The sequence below is a fragment of the Cetorhinus maximus genome, chromosome 19 (assembly GCF_964194155.1).
Source record: "Cetorhinus maximus chromosome 19, sCetMax3.hap1.1, whole genome shotgun sequence".
NCBI lineage: Eukaryota > Metazoa > Chordata > Chondrichthyes > Lamniformes > Cetorhinidae > Cetorhinus > Cetorhinus maximus.
This window is the reverse complement of record NC_135897.1, coordinates 88,114,795-88,130,298: the sequence shown is the minus strand read 5'-3', so window position 1 is coordinate 88,130,298 and position 15,504 is coordinate 88,114,795. Positions and strand designations below refer to the sequence as shown.

At 46.3% G+C, this 15,504-nt stretch overlaps 1 protein-coding gene across 3 annotated transcripts in view; it reads right to left on the bottom strand.

Annotated features, from left to right (window-relative positions):
* The window catches only part of LOC144694011 (neprilysin-like), a 215,060-nt gene that overhangs the window by 183,659 nt on the left and 15,897 nt on the right, over positions 1-15,504 (bottom strand). For all 3 annotated transcript variants that reach the window (XM_078564334.1, XM_078564335.1, XM_078564336.1), the window contains exons 3-4: positions 13,509-13,544; positions 10,383-10,544 (exon numbers count right to left, since the gene is read on the bottom strand). In XM_078564334.1, the coding sequence (XP_078420460.1) occupies positions 10,383-10,544; positions 13,509-13,544 (198 nt within the window). The remainder of the gene's footprint in view (positions 1-10,382; positions 10,545-13,508; positions 13,545-15,504) is intronic.

Genomic DNA, 15,504 nt, shown 5'->3' with positions numbered 1-15,504 from the left:
TCAGGCTTGGGAGGGAACCACATTAAGCGCAGCCTGATAAATGATGCCGCTATGATATTCAATATAGGGACATCATTGGTTAATTCAGATCCTGGCAACTGTTGACCAGAAGGTCCATACCCTGAGCTTTAAGCTTAAGGAGATTCTAGAGCGGGGACAGGGGATCCAGGATACCCAATTAGATATGGACCAGGACGTGAAACGGTTAATCCAAAGCCTGGCTACCGTGCTCGAAAGTCATGCGGGGACTTTCATTAAATTAATTGAAAACTAGGGAAAGATATTTCAGATGAAGCGAGCAGAAATGATGTATGCAGCACCAATGGATCTTGGGCACTGGAACAAGCCCGAGAAAATTTAAGACAGATTAATGAAGGAGTAATAATCCCTTTATGGGTAACTAATGAGCATTTATTGAATCTCTCACGACACAAGAATCATGACTTGACCGGTTGCCAGCTCAGAGGTTTAACACACATATATAGAATGAATGTTGAATGTATAGTGAATAGTAATATGCTAATAGGCATTGTATTAGTAATACCTGTCATACCTATGTCAACACCTGGTAGGACATTATATAGAGTATAAAATATTGGGGCAAAGGGGGGGGATGAACAGAATGGCACAACAGATGTGGTTTGCACCTGGGTTTTTCGCCATGGAAGCTAAAATAGCTTCACAATGTCTGCTTTATCAACGACATAACCCAGGCAAGATGCCCTCAGTGACCCCAGCCATGGGGCCCATTTGTACACCTACAAATGGACTTTATACAAATGCCTAAATGTAGGGAATATAATTATGTTTTAGTTATAGTATGTTTGTTCTCGCGATGGGTGGAGGCGTATCCCACCTGACGAAATGATGCTATTATTGTTGCAAAATTGTTGTTGCGTGAATACATATCCAGGTTTGGGATACCAGAGATTTTATCGAGTGATAATGGGCCTCATTTTACTGCTAAAGCAATAAAGGAACTGCTGAAGGCCTTACAATGCAACCATCACCTTTCCTGCCCATACCTCCCCTAGTCTACTGGGGCGATGGAAAGACAAAAAGCTCAGAAAAAGCCCACCATTGAAGATTGCCATCACTACCAGCCCGGAGACCTAGTCCTGGTTAAGACCTTCAGGAGAAAGATCTGTTTGGGAGGGACCTTTCCAAATCCTGCTCACCACCCGTACGGCCGTGAAGGTTGAAGGATGACCTTTGTGGATCCACGCCTCGCACGTCAAGCGGACGCTGGCCTCGGATGAAAGTGCTTGAGCAGGAACCTTGACTGAGCCGTCAGAATACGGACTCTGATCTGGACCCTGTCCTACGTGGCCCTTGCGGGGGCATGGACTACCAATTCCGCGGTTCAACGAATGCAGGCTGTCACCTCGCAAGGCGATCGAACTAAATGTTGGATTTGTACTCATTTTCCAATCAATTGACTGGTGAGAGTGGCTCCCTAACATCGGCGGGTGGTTTGGGGGCCTTTTTAAAACCCTCCCCAAATACCTTGTCATAGGCCTTGCCCTACTCATTTTCCTGTATGTAGTTATTCAGCTTGTCCTCTGTTGCATCCATTCTGGGACTACAGAACCTCCAGAGTCCTGGTGGCAAGCCAGCTATCTATTCCCTCCCTCTCCTCAGGAATCAGGACCCCACTGAGGGTGAAGCCCGGCGACTGGGATACATAGAACTTGGCTAAGGGTGGAGGATTGTCCTTTTTGGACAAAAGGGGGGGAAGTGTGGTAGACTAGGCAACTGCAGGGAGTCCATTTGGTGCTGGAAGAGTTAATAGAGAAGTTGAATTGTATGCCTAGGCCTAGGAGAAAAATACTCCAACCTTGAGAAACAATACTATCTTGTCTGACCACAGTTGTAGGATGAGCCCTGAGACATTCCATGTTGTTCTTTCTCAGGCCAAATGTAATTAGGGTTGCGATAAGCAACTGCGTAACCAAACATCTGTTGTGAGGGAAATGGAAATTTACTGGAACATGGATTGGTCAGTTAACATATGCAAGTAAACAGATAGGTTTGTGCAAAATTTACTGATTGGCTGTAAAAATGCTTTTAACAAGTCTGCGTGTATTCTGCTATGAGACTGTACAGTAGCTCTCATTGTGCATGTCTCCTTTGTGCACAAGTAATAAATGGGATTTCTACATACGAAATGATGCCTCGGTGTGATTAATCTCCGACAAGCCACTTATGAAGGACATTAATAAATGCCTTCTGGAAGTCCATATAAATGGTCTCCATAGACATTCCCCTGTTCAATACTTTAGTCACCTCTTCAAATAATTCTTCAGACATGACTTACCCTTTACCACGCTCTTATCCGAGGAGCTAATCTAGTGAAACTTTAGCTGCACCCCATCAAAGTCGAGTATATCCTTCCTTAGTTAGAAAGACCAAAATGTTTACACAGTACTCCAGCTGTGGTCTCACCAAAGCCCTTGTAATTGCAGCAAGACCTCTTTACTCTTGTAAGCCAATCACATTGCAAGAAAGGCTAACATACTATTTCTCACCTAAATTCCTGCTGTACCTGCATGTTAACTTTATATACAAGAGCTCCTATATTCCTCTGAATTCCAACATTTAATAGCTTCTCACCATTTAACAAAGATTGTTATGTTCTTCCTATTGGTCACCTTAATTTATGTTTTATCATTTTATAATTTATTTTTATATTGCTTTGCTTGTGTCCTGTTCACAGCTTATTTTCCCACCTGGATTTATATTGTCAGCAAATCTGGATGCATTATACATGGCCCATTCATCTAAGTCATTAACATAAATTGTCAATAGCTGTGGCCCAAAAAATAATTCTTGTGGAACCCCACTCAAAACAACCTGTCAACCCAAAAGTGATTCATTTAATAGTACTGAAGACTTGTGCTCCAGAACTTGCCACACCCCTAGCCAAGCCGTTCCGGTACGGCTACAACACTGGCATCTACTCGGCAACGTGGAAAATTGCCCAGGTACATCCTGTGCACAAAAAGCTGGACAAATCTAACCCGACCAATTACTGCCCCATCAGTCTACTCTCAATCATCAGTTAAGTGATGGAAGGAGTCATCACCAGTGCTATCAAGCGGCACTTGCTTAGCAATAACCTGCTCACTGACGCTCAGTTTGGGTTCCGCCAGGTCACTCAGCTCCTGACCTCATTACAGCCTTGGTACAAACATGGACAAAAGGGCTGAACTCCAGAGATGAGGTAAGAGTGACAGCCTTTGAAATCAAGGCAGGATATCCCCATCCTCAGTGATGGGGGAGCCCAGCACATCAGTGTGAAAGATAAGGCTGAAGCATTCGCAACAATCTTCAGCCTGAAGTGCTGAGTGGATGATCCATCGTGGCCTCTTCTGGAGGTCCCCAGCATCACAGATGCCAGTCTTCAGCCAATTCGATTCACTCCACATGAGATGTAGAAATGGCTGAAGGCACTGTATACTGCAAAGGCTATGAGCTCTGACAATATTCCAGCAATAGTACTGAAGGCTTGTGCTCCAGAACTTGCCACACCCCTAGCCAAGCTGTTCCAGCACAGCTACAACACTGGCATCTACCCGGCTATGTGGAAAACTGCCCAGGTATGTCCTGTACACAAAGAGTAGGACAAATCCAACCCAGCCAATTACTGCTCCATCAGTCTACTCTCCATCATCAGTAAAGTAATGGAAGGGGTCATCAACAGTGCTATCAGGCGGCACTTGATAACCTGCTCACTGACACTCAATTTGGGTTCTGCCAGGGCCACTCAGCTCCTGACCTCATTACAACCCAGGTTCAAACATAGGCAAAAGAGCGGAACTCCTGAAACGAGGCGAGAGCGACTGCCCTTAACATCAAGGCTGTGTTTGATCAAGTGTAGCATCAAGGAGCCCTAGCAAAACTGGAGTCATTGGGAATCGGGGAGAAACTCTCCGCTGATTAGAGACATACCTAGCACAAAGGAAGATGGTTTTGATTGTTGGAGGTCAGTCATTTCAGCTCCAGGACATCACTGCAGGAGTTCCTCAGGGTAGTGTCTAACCCCAACCTCTTCAGTTGCTTCATCAATGACCTTCCCTCTATCGTAAGGTCGGAAGTGAGGATGTTCACTGATGATTGCACAATGTTCAGCACCATTTGCAACTTCTCATATACTGAAGCAGTCCATGCCCAAATGCCTGTCCACCATCTACAATGCACAAGTCAGGAGTGTGATGGAATGCCCTCCACTTGCCTGGATGAGTGCGACTCCAACAACAATCAAGAAACTTGATACCATCCAAGCAAAGCAGCCCACTTGATTGTCGCCCCGTCCACAAACATTCACTCCCTCCACCACCCACACACAGTAGCAGAAGTGTGTGCCATCTACAAGATGCACTGCAGAAACTCACCAAGGCTCCATAGACAGCACCTTCCAAACCCACAGCCACTATCATCTAGAAGGACAAGGGCAGCAGATAGATGGGAACACCACCGCCTGGAAGTTCTCCCCCAAGCCACTCACCATCCTGACTTGGAAATATATAGCCATTCCTTCACTGTTGTTAGGTCAAAATCCTGGACCTTCCACCCTAACAGCACTGTGGGTGTACCTACACCACATGGACTGCAGTGGTTCAAGGCAACTCACCACCGCCTTCTCAAGGGCAATAAATTTGACCAAGTGTGGCATCAAGGAGCCCGAGCAAAACTGGAGTCAATAGGAATTGGGGGGAAACTCTCCACTGGCTGGAGTCATGCCTAGCACAAAGGAAGATGGTTGTGGTTGTTGGAGGTCAGTCATCTCAGTTCCAGGACATCACTGCAGGGGTTCTTCAGGATAGTGTCCTAGGCCTGACAATCTTCAGCTACTTCATCAATGACCTTCCTTCCATCTTAAGATCAGAAGAGGGGATGTTCGCTGATGAATGCACAATGTTCAGCACCATTTGTGACCCTCAGATACTGAAGCAGTACATGTCCAAATGCAGCAAGACGTGGAAAATATCCAGGCTTGAGCTGACAAATGGCAAGTAACATTCGTGCCACACAAGTGCCAGGCAATGACCATCTCAGACAAAAGAGGATCCAACCATCGTCCCTTGACATTCAAGGGCATTACCACTGCTGAATCCCCCACTATCAACATCCTGGGGGGTTACCATTGACCAGAAACTGAACTGGACTAGCCATATAAATACTGTGGCTACAAGAGCAGGTCAGAAGCTAGGAATCCTGTGGCGAGTAACTCACTTCCTGACTCCCCAAAGCTTCTCCACCATCTACAAGGCACAAGTCAGGAGTGTGATGCAATGCTACCCACTTGCCTGAATGAGTGCAGCTCCAACAACACTCAAGAAACTTGATACTATCCTGGACAAAGCAACGCACTTGATTGGCACCCCATCCACAAACATTCACTCCCTCCACCACCAACACACAGTAGCAGCAGTGTATACCATCTAGAAGATGCACTGCAGGAATTCACCAAGGCTCCTTAGACAGCACCTCCCAAACCCTTGACCACTACCATCTAGAAGGACAAAGGCAGTGGACACATGGGAACACCACCACTTGGAAGTTCCACTCCAAGCCACTCAGCATTCTGACTTGGAAATATATTACCATTTCTTCACTGTTGCTGGGTCAAAATCCTGGAATTCCCTTCCAATCAGCACTGTGGGTGCACTTACAGCACATGGACTGCAGGGGTTCAAGAAGGCAGCTCACCACCACCTTCTCAAGGGCAGCTAGGGATGGGCAATAAATGCTGGCCTGGCCAGCGAAGCCCGCATCCCTTTAATGAATTTTTAAAATTCCTGCTCTCTGCCTCTTTGTCCATCAACCAGTATCCTTGCCAAGATATTGCCCTAAAATCATGAGCCCTTATCTTGTGCGACAACCTTTCTTGTGGCACCTTATTGAATGGACTTTGAAAATCAAAATATACGATATCCACCAGTTCCCTTTTATCTACGTACAATGTAACTCATGTTAAACTGTATCAATTAAAATAATGAAGAAAATTACAAGGTTAGGCAGAGAGGTGATGACAGCAACTTCATAGGCTTCAGTTTGAAAAATGCTTTATTCCACTGACGTGGTAAAAATGTGTGGCCTACTCTTATCAGGTAACCTTTCATCAGCATTTACTAATGACCTTTAAAACACTGTCACAATCAAAGTTCACTGAGTCTGCTGCATGTGAGAAGTGCCTTCGTTCACAGGGCAAACTAACCACACTGTTTGTGATTAAAAAGATGTAAATCTGTGTGGCATAACTTGGAGTTTCTATTGATAAAAGTAGGACAGCCTAATCTTCAGGAATAGTAGGGCTCGTTCCACAATCGAGCACTCTCGACAAGGAGTGATACTCAGGAGATCACTGGCCCGCTGACCCTTGGATGTTCCATCCATTTAAACTGATGGATTTAAAATCATAGGTGCTGGTCCCACATTGCTACCCACTTGGTCACAGAGGAACAGAAGGCAAACACAATTGGGTCTCCTTCAATTTTCTGCTTGACCTATTACACCTGACCACGTGCATCTCCTAATTTAACTTCTAACATGCAGTGTTGCTGCATTTTTCCATGTTTACTTTATTTGCCACGAATCAGCCCAGATGCAAGTCTGCTAGCTCTGAAGAAGAGTCAAGTGGACTCGAAACGTTAACTCTGGGCAGGATCTTTAGGTCGGCCAGCGGGGGGCGGGGCCCGCTTGCCGACGCGTGAAATGACGCGGGATGATGTCAGGTGGAACTCCCGATGTCACCCCCCCGCCTCATTTCAATTTTCAGGTCGGCAGGGGTTCAGCCAAATCAGCTGCGCGCTCGCCAACCTGTCAACAGCCAAGTGAGACCATTGACAAAGTACTTAACGTAATTAATGGACCTGCCCGTACAACCTTAAGGTTGGTGGGCAGGCCGGGAGCCCTGATGGGCTTAAGAAAAAGCTGAAACCTCATCCACGGGCGGGATGAGGTTTCATGAGGGTTTTTCCATTTTTTTTTTAAAGGTTTGACTGAAAGTGATGGACATGTCCCAACTCACGTGATTGAGGGGACATGTCAGGGAAATTTTGTATTTGTCTCTGTGACATTTTTAAATTTTGAGCTGATCTCCCTGAGGCAGCACTTAGCCTCAGGGGGATCAGTGCACTCTTTTGCGTGCACGCACGAAAGAGCTCACTCTCGGCTGAGGGAATCCACCCCCCCACCCCCCGCCCCCACTTGCACAGGGAACGCATTGCTCCTTAATTGGCCCGCCCACATAAAATGGTGGCGCGCCCCCAATCGTGGGCGCTGATCGGAGGCACGCCTGCCCACGCCCGCTCCTGCACTCCCCCCCCCCACCCCCCAATGGGGGGAAAACTCTTCCCTCTGTCTTTCTCTTCACAGATACTGTTAGGCCTGCTGAGCTTTTCCAGCATTTTCTGTTTTTGTTTCAGATTTCCAGTATCTGCAATATTTTGCTTTTACCAGATGCAAGTCTTGACTGTCTCCACTGGCTAGATCAAGTGACTTTTGCACAAAATATAGCCTTTTTACATAACTATTTGCAGCTTTTTAAAGTCTATTTAAACACCATTAAACCCTTCTGTCACCTTTTTATTAAAACATTTGGCACATTTTGGACTTAAACTCTCCAGCTTGTATATCAGTCCTGCAAGGAGCCTCTCCAGTCTGACTATGCCAATTTTAAATGAAGAGTGATCTGATCAAGATGATTAAAATGTTCAAGGTATTTAATAGATTAGCTGGGAAGAAAGCATTCCCTCACATGGGGAAAATCAAGAACAAGACGACACGATCTTAAAAATAGAGCAAGAGCATTGAGGAGTGAAATTAGGAAACACTTTCTCACACAAAAGGTAGTACATGTCTGGAACTTTCTCCCCCAGATGGCTCTGGATGCTGTGCCATTTGGAGCTTTCAATACTAAGATAGGTAGATTTTCATTAGGTAAGAGCATTGGGAGAACAAAGGCAGATGAGTGGAGCTGAGTGTCAGTGAGCAATGGTCTAATTAAATGGCAAACAGGCTCAAGGGCCTGAATGGCCTACTCCTGTTTTTCATGATCCTATAATCCCATGTGGTGAAAGGTTCCATCTGAAATAGTAACCTATCATTCTGAGTTGCAGTGTGAGCATTTTCTTTCACTACTTGAGGAAAAAATAATTGCACCTTGTAACCATTGATTCAGATAGCAGGTTCTGAGGGTCCAAATCACAAAGCTGATAAGACAATCTCCCCTAGACGTAATCTTACTGAGCATAGTTTTTTTTGCAATTGCTTGTAAGTTCAGGGTCCAAATTGATGAGTGAGGGTGGAGGGTGGTGGTGAATTTCTTTGGAGTTCATCCTAGTTCCAACATGTTAAATTTGGCCACAGTTCAGCGGATACTCTGTATAGACGCAGGAATTTCAGGGATTGCCTTGAAGTTACGAAATTGGAGAAGGTCGATGGAAACTTGCCCTCTAAGTGCCTGCTCCCGGGTATTGCACATGAGGATAGATACTAAGCTTTTGGAGAAGCTTGTATTCAGCAAGCGGACAAACCTGGAGAGGTTGGGAGGGGTGAAATTGATCTTGGAGGTTGCGCGCTCTACACTCGCACCCTTTACTGTGGGAAAGGAAGTGGGACGGGCTGTCAAACAGGTGGCAGATTCACTATTGCCCATTTTGCGCTATCGTCCACAGCTGGCAGACTGAGCATGTTTCACATTTCAGGCACCTGGGCATCAAACTCTTCCCAATCCAATGCAGCATAGCTATAGGTATAATAAAACTCCTGCTACTTTACACCAACGGCATTCCTCAATTTTGACCTTGGAAAACTATTATCTCCGTCTGATGTGTTTCTACTTCCCACACTAGCCATCCTCCTGGGCTGAGGTTACAAATTTAGGGCCAACTCGTGAACTTTTTTTCCCTGTGGCCCCCATTGCTATGGGAACTAGACTGAGTCTGGCCGACCTCATTTCACACTGAGCTCTCACATCTTACAGACAGGTGAAGGAATTTTTTTATCCCATCGATTTAGCCTGGATTATAGCTGGAAAAGACACTGTCAAATCCACAGCACTTTCCCCTACCTCCTGACCAATCCCTTCCCCACCACCCCCCTTCCCCCCACTTCACCACCTCCCTGCCACACACAAATTTATCATTTGTTAATGGGACTGAAAATGTCTTTAATCTTTTTTTAGAAACGTGTAGTCTAAGGCCATCAACTAGTGGGAAAGATGTAGAGGAACAAATTTGCAAGAAGATTACAGAGAGATGCAAGAATTAAAGAGTAATTATAATGATTGGTTTTAATTATCATTGAAGGTAGCAGGACAGGTTAAGGGAGTGGTCAATAAATTTTACTTTTTTTTAATTCATCAGATGTGGGCATCACCAGCTGGGCCAGCATTTCTTGCCCTTGAGAACTGAATGGCTCGCTCAGCCATTTCAGAGTCAACTACATTTTTGTGGGGACTGAAGTCACATGTAGGCCAGACAGGTAACAATGGCAGATTTCTTTCCCTAAAATGAACCCAATGGGTTTTTACAACAATGGTCATCATTAGACTTTTAATTCAAATTTCACCATCTGCCACGGTGGGATTTGAAACCAGGTCCCCAGAGAATTACCCTGGGTATCTGGAGTACTAGTCTAGTGATGATCCCACTATACCACCATCTCCCCTACATCATCCTGGACTTTATCAATGGGGGTACCTAGTACAAAAGCAAGGGAGTTACATTAAATCTGTATAAAGCACTGGTTCAGCCTCAGCTGGAGTATCACATCTTGTTCTGGGCAGGGATACGAAGGCTTTATAGAGAGTACAGATAAGATTCACGAGAATCGTTCAAAAGATGAGGAACTTCAGTTACATAGAAAGCTTGGAGAGGTTGGGTCTGTTCTCCTTAGTGGGGAGAAGGTTGAGAGGTGATTTTATACAGGTATTTAAAATCATGACGGGTCTGGACAGAATAGATAGGGAGAGATCGTTCTCATTGGTGGGAGGTTCAAGAACAAGAGTGCACAGATTTAAGGTAATTGGTAAAAAAAAAGCAATGACGACATGAGGAAGAACTTTTTTATGCAGCGAGTGGTTAGGATCTGGAATGCACTGCCTGAGAGTGTGGTGGAGGCAGGGTTCAACTGAAGCATTCAGGTCAAAATCGGACTAATAGCTGAAAAGGACGAATATGCAGGGCTACAGGGAGATGGTGGGGAAGTGGTACAGTTTCTCCTTCAGAGAGCCAGCACAGAGCCGGTTCTGTGCTGTAACCATTCTATGATTCTAAGTTGAAATTCTTCAATGCATTAACTATGACCACGTAGCCTGGGAAGCTGGTTTAAGGCTGTTCAACCTTATTGTTAGATAACTAAAAACATGGACTGACCTTTCAAGATGACTTCCAATTGGTCCCTCAGAATGTCAAAGGTACTGTATCGGGAGCTGGTCTCAGGGATGACGTGCTTCTTCAACCATCCTCCACAGGCATACTGATAAAAATCTTTGCAAGGGTCCACAGCTTGGTCCATGTTCTCAATGATACGTGCAGCTGAGCAGGGAAATGAAGAAAGGTTAAAAAGGACGCTGACTTTTCCATGAAGATCGGACAGTGTATAAAGAACATGAAGCTAAGGGTTCCTTTGGCTGCTATGAGTAGCGATGCGATTAATCGTTTATTTTGTCTTGGCTGTGATGTTAAACCATGGCCGCTCCTCTCTCAGGTGGACATAAACGAGCACATGGCACCATTGCAAAGAAGAGCAGGGGAGTTATATCTGGTGCACGGGCCAATATTTATCCCTCAACCAACATTACAGAAAAACAGATGATCTGGTCATGATCACATCGCTGTTTGCAGGAGCTGGCTCTGCACAAATTAGCTGCTGTGTTTCTGACATCACAACAGTGACTACACTTCAAAAAGTACAGTATTGGCTGTAAAGCACTTTGGGGGTGGCCAGTGGTCCTGAAAGGCACTATATAAATGTAAGTCTTTCTTTTTGTTTTAGAATATGAGTTTGGTTTTGCTAGAAGTACAAAATGACTTTGGGAAAATAGGAGCAGAAGAAGGCATTCAGCCCCTACGGTCTGTTCCACCATTTAATTTGACTGTTGTTGATTCATATCTTAAGTCCATTTGCCCATCTTGGTTCCATAACCCTTCATATCCTTGCCTAACAAAAACCTATCAGCCTTGAATCTGAATTGTTTATAACTCACCCCCAGACTCAACACCTCAATGTTACAACAAACAGGAGTCAAAGGAACACATGGCCCATGGGCAGAGTTTTACTGGATTCTATGGCAATGGGAGTAAAGGCAGGTGGGCTGGTAAAATGCTGTGGGTCTGTGATGGGCCAAATCTCCAAAATTGTTCCGCCATAGCTCCCAGGTGCAGGAGGGCAGACAGATCAGCTTTAAATTGAACAACGGCAAGAGATAATTAAGGCTGTTGATCAGCCAATTGACAGTGGCCTCTCCAGATATTTGGGACTTTTCGAGGGGCTAACTCAGGCTTGTCCAGCCTGCGGGCCGGATGCAGCCGACTAAGGCCCAGTGTTGTGGCCCCCAGAGCCACTCTTCAAAGTGCCGGGATGAGCCTATCAACAGCAAACACGGGAGAGCAACAGTTTGTGACTGGAGGAGCAGTGAACACTGGCGGTGGTGAACGCGTGGAGGGAAAAGAGAGGATTTCGGGGGGGAGGGGGCGGTGAGGACAGAGAGAGATGGGCCCCAGTGGGGGCCGAGGCGGGGGGAGTGAGAGTGGCTGGCGTGGGCCGGTGAGGGGAGAGAGAGGCTGCCGGGGCCCAGGGGGTGGTGGGAAGAGATTGGTCACGGGACCTAGGTGGGATTTGAAGGGACTCGTTGCCGAGGGGTGTGCATGTCAGAGAGGAAGAGAGTGTGTGAGAGAGAGAGAGAAAGTGTGTGTGTGAGGGAGAGAGAGAGAGAGAGAGAGGGCGAGAGAGAGAGAGTGTGTGTGTGTGCGTGTGAGGGAGAGAATGTGTGTGTGAGAGAAAGAATATGTGAGAGAGTGTGTGTGTGTGAGAGAGAGAGAGAGAGAGAGAGGGAGGGTGTGTGTGTGAGAGAGAGAGTGGGAGGGGGTGTGTGTGTGAGAGAGAGAGGGAGGGTGTGTGTGTGAGGAGAGGGAGAGGGAGGATGTGTGTGTGTGCATGTGAGAGAGAGAGGGAGGGTGTGTGTGCAAGAGAGAGGGAGAGAGGGAGGGTGTGTGTGAGAGTGTGGGCAGGATTTTCCGCCCTGATACCATGGGCACTGTTGCAAGTGGGACAGGAACATTTGGCTATTAAAAGTCAACAGCTCTCCAAATGTTCCTGTCCGCCCACTTTGACACAGGGGCTGGAAAATCCCACCTTGTGTGTGTGTGTGTGTGTGTGTGTATGTGTGTGTGTGTGTGTGTGTGTATGTGAGCGGATGTGTGAGAGAGTGCATGTGTGTGTGTGTGTGCGCGAGAGAGAGAGAGTGAGTGTGTGTGAGTGTATGTCTGGCTCAATCCCAGTCTCAGGATTCCCACTCACTCTCACGCCCACACTCCAACATATACTCTCACCCAGTCACACAGTGGATGAGGATGACTGAGTAAACACCCTGAGACTGGGAGTGAGCTGGACACACACATTCTGACCCTCTCACACTCTAATGATCATCTTTATTAATTACGCTTTTTAAATATTTTCACTTTATTGCTTTGACATTGTTTTATTTTTGCTCAGTAAGTTGTTTCCTCTGCTCATACCTCAGTGGCAGTCAATGCTTTCAACCGTCTAATGAAACTGGAAGGCTGCGTAGAAAAGAAACGAGGGCTAGCAAGTTTAGTGGCAGTCCCAAGGCGAGGTCAGAGAGAGGGCCTGTTACCAAAAGAATGTCTCCCAGGTCTGCTGCACCGACTGGAGGCAGGGCTAAGTGCTTGAGAGGCTCATTGCTCTGAAGGTACCATTTGCCAATGGGGTTCTGCATTCAGAGTTTGGAGTGAGGGGGAGAGTGGGAAAGAGAAGGGGCAGCTGCCACATGGAGTGGCTGTGCAGTGGCCAGTGGAGCGCCATTCTAAAAGTCCATATTCTATAAAGAGAATGACACTATTGCTGAGAGGAAAAAAAACATGCTGTAGAAGCTTTTCATCTTGCACTCACACAAGAATGACAAATTTCAAAGTGAGCAAAAATGTACACTGTATGAGAAAAGGGTGCTGATTGGTTGGCTAGTTGACTCTGATTGGTCGAGGAATTGTCATGGAGAATGTAGGGAACAATTGTCCCTGAGGCTTTTGTTTAACTCAATAAAGGTGCAATGCCTGGACCTGTTCCTTTTTCCTGCAGAGGACAGGTCCCTGTGTTTGAATATATGTAGCTTCTAGCAACCAATGTCACCATTCTTTTGGTTTGTTTGCCCCCAGTTAACTTGGGATTTTACAAAGTGTTTGACATTGTGCTTTACAAAATTATTAGAGCAAATGGGCATTTTAAAAGCACTTTGCTCTTTCTTTTCGAAGAGGACTTACCTGCTGCTACACACGATGGTGCTGTACATGTTTTATCTGTGGAGCAACAGAAGGAAAACAGTCATGAGCGGTTGCATAATCCAATGGCATTCTAATTAATTAGACTTCACAATCTCTGTTATATACACTCCAATTATCCATGATCATTTTCACTGAGCTATTGTCCTCAAGACATGACCTCCTGTCAGACTAAATTCAAGTTCACAGGTCTGGAGTATTCCAATTTATAAAGGGTGAATTCAACTCATTTTATTAGTATTATTCTTGCCTCCATTCCTGTGCCTAAGATACTATCATACTCAATGTAAAATTTTTGTTTTGTAAGATGCTCCTGAAACATCTTGGGATATTTTACTACATTAAAGGTGCATACAAGTACAGAACAGAAGTCTCCTTTCTCTTGTTTTTGCCTCTGTTCATTTGAGCTTGCTCAAAAATGCTGTCTGTATCGTAACTCAAACCAAATCCTGTTCCTGCCCCGTGGAACTCATTTCTCGCTATCTTGACTCCATTCTCTCTCCCCTTGTCCAGTCCCTTCCCACCGACATCCGTGATTCCTCTGACACCCTACATCATATCAACAATTTCCAGCTCCCTGGCCCCAACCGCCTCCTCTTCACCATGGACGTCCAATCCCTCTACACCTCCATCCCCCATCGGGATGGTCTGAGGGCTCTCCGCTTCTTCCTCGAACAGAGGCCCAAACAATCCCCATCCACCACTACTCTCCTCCGTCCGGCTGAACTTGTTCTCACACTGAACAATTTCTCCTTAAACTCCTCTCACTTCCTCCAAATAAAAGGTGTAGCTATGGGTACCCGCATGGGCCCCAGCTATGCCTGTCTCTTTATGGGGTGTGTGGAACATTCCTTGTTCCAGTCCTACTCCGGCCCCCTCCCACAACTCTTTCTCCGGTACATCGATGATTACTTCGGTGCTGCTTCATGCTCTCGTCTGGACCTGGAAAATGTTATTAATTTTGCTTCCAATTTCCACCCCTCCATCATTTTCACATGGTCTATCTCTGACACTTCCCTTCCCTTCCTTGACCTCTCTGTCTCAATTTCTGGTGATAGACTGTCCACCAATATCCATTACAAGCCTACTGACTCCCACAGCTACCTCGACTACAGCTCTCACACCCTGCTTCCTGTAAGGACTCCATCCCATTCTTTCAGTTCCTTTGCCTCCGTCGCATCTGTTCTGATGATGCCACTTTCCAAAACAGTTCCTCTGACATGTCCTCCTTCTTCCTTAACCGAGGTTTTCCACCCACGGTGGTTGACAGGGCCCTCAACCGTGTCCGGCCCATCTCCCGCGCATCTGCCCTCACACTTTCTTCTCCCTCCCAGAAACATGATAGGGTCCCCCTTGTCCTCACTTATCACCCCACCAGCCTCCGCATTCAAAGGATCATCCTCCGCCATTTCTGCCAACTCCAACTTGATGACACCACCAAACACATCTTCCCTTCACCCCCCCTGGTGGCATTCCGTAGGGATCGTTCCCTCCGGGACACCCTGGTCCACTCCTCCATCACCCCCTACACCTCAACCCCCACCCACGGCACCTTCCCATGCAACCGCAGAAGATGCAACACATGCCCCTTTACTTCCCCTCTCCTCACCGTCCAAGGGCCCAAACACTCATTTCAAGTGAAGCAGCTTTTCACTTGCACTTCCCTCAACTTAGTCTACTGCATTCGTTGCTCCCAATGCGGTTTCCTCTACATTGGAGAGACCAAACACAGACCGGGTGACCGCTTTGCAGAACACCTTCGTTCTGTCTGCAAGCATTACCCAGACCTCCCTGTCGCTTGCCATTTCAACACTCCACCCTGCTCTCATGCCCACATGTCCGTCCTTAGTTTGCTGCATTGTTCTAGTGAAGCTCAACGCAAACTGGAGGAACAGCACCTCATCTTCCGACTAGGCACTTTACAGCCTTCCGGACTGAATACGGAGTTCAACAATTTTAAATCATGAACTCTCTCCTC